Here is a 6,355-nt window from a genome sequence, read left to right on the forward strand (position 1 = left end):
AGGATTGATAGGATTGATTTAACTATAGATATTTCAGTTGACAAAAAGACCCCTCAAGACCATAATGAAAAAGGAAACAAGCTTGCATCACCTTTAGAGTGCATTTGAACAGGTAATTAAAAGAGGGAAAGTAACTTTAGAGAATATTAAAAATTTTAAATGATAAAATAAGTTGTTTGGAAATATTTTTTTGGAAAAAATTTTAAAATTCAAAAATTTTAATAAGAGATCTTGTTAAAAATGAGAAATTTTAATTTTTCTAAAGAAAATAATATCCTTCCTCTCTACACTTAAAAAAATATGTTTATATACATTAATTCATACGTAAATTTATAAATAATAAGATTAACTACATATTTTATGAATGAAAATAATCTATCTTTTTCAAACAATATTTTAAAATACAAGTATAGTTATCTCAACCAAACAAAATTTAAAATTTAATTATAACATTTAAATTTTCCTATACTTAAAATATACTAAAATCTAAGAATATTTTAATAGAGGCCTGCTACACATACAAGCCTTTTTGGCTTACAAGCTATACAAATTACTCCAAGTTCAAGAAAAAAACGTGCGTCCCTTCCACAATACGTTTATTCTTCCTCTTCTCCCTCAATCAAAACGCAAACCATCAAAATTCAAGGGACATTCGAAACAATCTATTACGATTCTGGAGAAACGTTCCAATTCCTCGCGAAGAGTAGAAGAAATCAAGAAGAAAAGATACAAATCTCCATAAAAAATCACCAGAAAAAAGGAAGAAACATTATTCAAGGTACTATTTTACTGTTCTTCTAGTTTTTTCTTCTAGATTTCCTTTGTCATGTGCCTCATTCTTAACTAGCAAAATATTAAAAGATTTCAAAAAGAAATATATTGTCTTCCCTTGTTGTGGGTGTATTTCTGTAATCATTTGGGTGTATTTCTGTAACTGTTTGGGTGTATTTCTATAATCCTTTCTGTAACCGTTTGGGTGTATTTTTGTAACCATTTGGGTGTATTTATGTAATCGTTTGTGTGTATTTCTGAAATTCCATTATCTTCAAAACGATTTCAAAGCTTAATTTCAGAAACCATGAAAATAAAAAAAAAAACGAAGTAAAGAGAGAACGCATGAAGGAGATCCAACAAATTTGGCAAGAAACTCGAAAAAAGAAACGAAATCTTTTGAAAAATGGAAGTTATATATTTACGCGTTAATTGATTTGAATTGATTTAAAATTCTGTTAAAAAGGCACGTAACATAAGCAGCGCGATTAATGAGTGGATTTCGTTCAGATTTGTAAAGCTTGTAATTGCAATTAATGGGTGAATTTCGTTCAGACTTGAAAGCTTGTAAATGCAAAACACTTGTGCGTAGATATTAATCCATTTTAATAAACCAGATGTTGGATCCAAATTCACAATTACAATAATCTTGTGTTACCAATTATATATAGTAATTATAGTATGAGCCCGTAAAAATGTAAGTTCAATTTTTATATATAATTATATACGGTACAAAAATACTGTGAATAGTAAATTGGTACTAGCAGCTTAAATAAGTTGTTAGTAACAAATTAAAAAAAATGATCGAGAACATAATGAGTGACGATGTTGCTAATAAAACTCCAATTAACTGTGTCAGGTCGATAGTATAGGAATGATATAGGAGCAATCGTCCACTAGGTTTTTGAGAAGTGCAGAACCAACTCCTCAGTTGGAAAATAACAAGCAACAATGCAAAGCAGCACCTGAGATCATATAAGAACATAAATGTATAAATGTAGTACCATGGACAACCCCACAAAGTGTGCTTGGGTAAGCGTTTTACAAGTCGACCTTCACTGTTTACTTCTTTTTTCTTTTTCTTTGGAAAACAACAGCATAAAGTACTTATTATAAACGTTAATAACAGTTGCCAAATAGATAATACATTTCATACACCAGCAACAGAACTTGATAATCCAGTGTCCTCTCTTTACTCTTCAGCAGCACTAGCAGCACTTAGATCCACACTGAGGTCAACAACCTATTCATAATCATCCAATAAAGAAATATATCAACCATAGAATACCCCGGAAAACTATCAGGAGAATATCATGAGTAATGGGATCATAAATACAAAAGGAAGTAAGTGCAAAAAACAACCTTTCCAGTTATCAATGTATACATGTTGAGAACGTCCACTACTGTTGACTCAAAGTGAGTAGTAGCATCATAACTCTGCCAAAGATGTTAAATATATTGATTATCGACCAATCAACATAACATGGAAAAGTATATGGTATACAAGACAGAGTGAACATACAGTTGATATAAAGCAGTTGTCCAAAGAGGGTTCATTGACTGGTTCATATCTGTCATATATATCGAAAAATATCTCATCAACTGGTCCTAGAAGTTCAATTCCTGCCCTTAGTTCACTCTCAGGATTATCAGTCTCTGCCTCTGCTGATACAAATGCAATAAATTTTCCTTTGGGGGCAACGTTGTGAGTGTACGAACAGCAAAACACATACCTGCCAGGACAACAGAAATTAGCATCCAATTAAAAGGTAAAACTGAAATCTGTAATTAATAGGATATCAGATGCTCCGATGTCAAAAGATTACTTATTTAGATAAGTTTTGAAGATGACATGGTTGCGATTTTAGTTCTTCACTCAATCACAACGCTCATTATGAAGCAATTTCGTTAAATTTAGTAAATGTTGAAATTATGCTTTTTAGGTGAAGAGTACTGAAAGTGAGATACAAGCCATATATATGATTGACATGGCTAGTTTTTTATCTTTGCTAATTTAATAGACTTTGAAATTTCCTTATTAAGAAGTTCTAAAGAATAGTCCAAAATGCAGAGCTCAGGTTAATTAACAATCTCTATATCAGCATACATATTCTTGATTTACTGTATGTTCATTGTAATGAATTGCACAAATTTAAGTGCATTTTTATATTCAAAGGATTGCATGAGAACTTACATGTCAGACTTCCGTCCCAACTGCTTCTGAGGTAGAATAATTTGCACTGAATGAGAATCACCAGTGTTGGGGATTGGGTGGCTCATTATGGCTATTGCCCTTGCAACCCTTCCAACCTTCCTCACCTGTTGAAATGGTTAAATTTTTTTTAAAGGATGCAATCTCCAATCAATAGAAAGTGAAATGATATTATCACCTTTCACCACTAATTTTATTTATTCTAACAAGGACATGGCTGAATACAATCATAAACTGATCAACAGAACCAGTATCATATTTTAGCATGGATATTACACTTTAAGAGAAATTTTTAGGACCAAACAATATTCCGTACACTTATCATCACCTGAATTGGTTACAAGTAGTTATGATGAAAATATTACCTTGTTGGGCAAGTATGACGGATCACAAACAACTTTTTTACACTTTGCAGTTTCACCTTCAGATGTTACCCCTATAACCTTTCCTTCCTCATTAAATTCTACCTGGCAGTCCAGCAAAATAAATGCGTGTTAAGAAAATGCTAAAAAAAAAAATCAAACAGAAGAGATAAATTTGCTGGGTCAGATTCTTTCCACGGTTTTGAAATATTCATAGTTGTCATATAGGATCTACCTTGCATTCAGGTTTATTCAACATATATGTTCCACCATACACAGCACTAAGACGTGCAAATGCCTGAAAATAGAAATGAGTTTTCAAACTGTAAGCTAAAAAAATCCACATCCCCCCAAATAGGTAAACAGATGGATAACAAGATATGTATACAAGGATACCTGGGGAAGCTCTCCTAAACCATACAAAGGATATATGTAAGGTGATCCTCCTTGAAAGCGTGCTAGAGACTCAGAATATAACTACAAGTAGGAAACACATGCATGATGACGGAGACAAGAGAAGCTTCGAACAAAATGGAGCAGATGAATCATCAATTTGAGAAAGATCCATAGTAGGAAAGATGAAAAGATCCTGTAGACTTACCTTCATTCTCTTCACGGTGTCCAGTGCTGGCTGATCCAAATAGCGATCATCTCTATGAAGGGCAATAGCATGACCGATGAAGTCAACAGTGTCATCACTGAGGCCATATTTTCTGTTACAAGTCAACAAGAAAAGCAAGGAAACCTCAAAATATTTTCTATGCCCATCAACACACCATTCCAATTTCTTTTTCATCAAAAGGATAAAGAAATCTATATAATATATGGTGAAGGATGTATATAAGTAACATGCAACAAAAATTTTATATGCTATAACATGAGTACACAAACAAAAATACCAAAATTTGCAGTTAACTATGGTGCCAGTTCGACTTCAAAATGTTGCAGTCAAAATGCTTAAGCAGGGAATCAAGGCAATACAAACAGTTAGATCATAAATCTAGAAATGAAAACCCTGATAGTAGACACAAGACGAAAACTAGAGTACACATACTCTATCAGTTCTCTGGTAGACACTCTTGTCAAGTCCATCCCCTCATGAGTTTTAGGATCACTCTCCTCATAATTTTGAACATAGATGAAAAACTTGCGTGCTCGACGCTTTTCAAACAAACCCATGAGTGGGGATTTCAAGGCCTCCACATCATTTGATGGCACCTTGTAAACCTATATGGAAACCATGGAAACAGTTAATACACCAAAATAATAATCTAGAGAGAGAGAGAGAGAGAGAAGAAAAGAAATCCAAGTACAATGGATGATGTAAAGTAAAACACAAGCATACCTTTCCTTTATTAAAGACATAGCTTCCATCCACAGCTTTGAAATAGAGATACTTAGTGACATCAGTGTGTATGAGAACCCTCACCAATGTTCCATTTGCCATCATAAACTAGCTCCCCCCAAATATGAAGAAAAAACAAAACACGGATCACAGAAACTGAAATTGGTCAGCACATTTATCGAAATACCCAAAAATGGTCAAGGGTACATGTTAAACAAGTAAAAAAAAAAAAGATGAAAATTGAAAATGACGAACCTTAGGGATCATATCAACATTGTAGTCTCTGCTTGAACCCAAATGCGCAGGGGGCTTGTCTTCTCCCCTGAACTTCTTCCATAGCTGAACAACACACACAAAAACATCATCCTTTTGCCCTCGATCACAGTTCACAAAAAAAGATCTTATTTACATAAAATAAAAACAAAACCTGATTAAGATTAAGGGAAGTGGATTCTCCTCCGTAATAGTCATTCCTATCCATGTGAAGAACCTGGCGCAGCGAACACATCAACAACAGAATCATCAAACACTACACAATTATGCATATCATAACAAGAAGTAACAGTGATCTGAAGTGAAGAAGTTGGATCTGAGGAAAGAAGAGACCTTGAGGCCATCAACAGAGAGAAGACCACTGAGGATGCATTCTTTGAGGCCAGTACCCAAAACGATCACATCGTACTCTTCATCCATCTTCTTTCAATTTCGATTTGGATTCAATCAAAAAAAGCAAAGAAAGAAAGAAGCTTGCAAGTCAGAAGAGAGTTGAGAGAAGGTTGACACCAAATAAAAAGGGGGTTTAGGGTTTCCTTTTCTACCGGCTATGGCTCCGTGTAATTTTAATAGTAGTCCCATGGAACAAGGGATTGCAACAAAATCATTATTAATCAATCATCTTAAAATATGAATTAAAAAATAAAGAAAATAAAAACCTTAAAATAATACATATGTTTTAGTCAAATTTCTCTATCTTTATGGGTTTAAACTTTAAATTGGATTTAGTCTATGCAATTTCTTTTAGTCTAGCACGTCAAACAAATTTCCTTTAATTTAATGATGATTGTATATTTTTGGAAGTTATTTTTACAACACAAATATGATGACATTGTCTAAAGATGGCAAAAGCTTTCTATCTTCTTATGATAATATTTTTTTTAGAGGAAAGTATTGTTTTTGTCCCAACGTTGGGGTAAATTCTATTTGTATCCCTAACATTTAAATCGTTCTATTTGTATCCTTAACGTTTATAAAAGTGATTCAATGTTATACTGCCGTTAATTACACATCATGAACGCTTTAGTTTGAGTTTTAAAAATCTCTTCTTGAAGTTAGAATATAAATGTTTGGGATAGAATCGATGATCTACTTCGAAAAATAGCTCATCAAATGTTAAAACTAATTCCTATAACATTTACATAATTCACTTTTCTAAGGACATGATTGAATCTAAACACAAATAGTGGGTATAATATTAAAATCGACCACATCTAAGTGAGTCCTAATTGAGAATGAATACATCCAAGTAAGAATAATTGAAAAATATAATCTGATTTGTTAATATAATTAATAGTAGGATACAATTAAATCACTTTTATAAAGGTTAAGGATACAAATAGGACGATTTAAACGTTAGGGACACAAATAGGACTTACCCCAAACGTTGGG

At 32.8% G+C, this 6,355-nt stretch overlaps 1 protein-coding gene across 1 annotated transcript; it reads right to left on the reverse strand.

Annotated features, from left to right (window-relative positions):
• Positions 1,715–5,577, reverse strand: LOC107631733 (guanosine nucleotide diphosphate dissociation inhibitor 1). The gene is made up of 13 exons (XM_016335273.2): positions 5,297–5,577; positions 5,118–5,180; positions 4,946–5,029; positions 4,691–4,798; positions 4,400–4,572; positions 3,947–4,058; positions 3,742–3,822; positions 3,581–3,643; positions 3,349–3,450; positions 2,966–3,090; positions 2,294–2,504; positions 2,134–2,208; positions 1,715–2,014 (listed from the first exon to the last, which is right to left on the reverse strand). The coding sequence occupies exons 1-13, from the start codon at positions 5,381–5,383 to the stop codon at positions 1,964–1,966; spliced, it is 1,335 nt and encodes a 444-aa protein (XP_016190759.1). The 5' UTR covers positions 5,384–5,577; the 3' UTR covers positions 1,715–1,963.

This window comes from Arachis ipaensis, chromosome B03 (assembly GCF_000816755.2).
Source record: "Arachis ipaensis cultivar K30076 chromosome B03, Araip1.1, whole genome shotgun sequence".
NCBI classification, from domain to species: domain Eukaryota; kingdom Viridiplantae; phylum Streptophyta; class Magnoliopsida; order Fabales; family Fabaceae; genus Arachis; species Arachis ipaensis.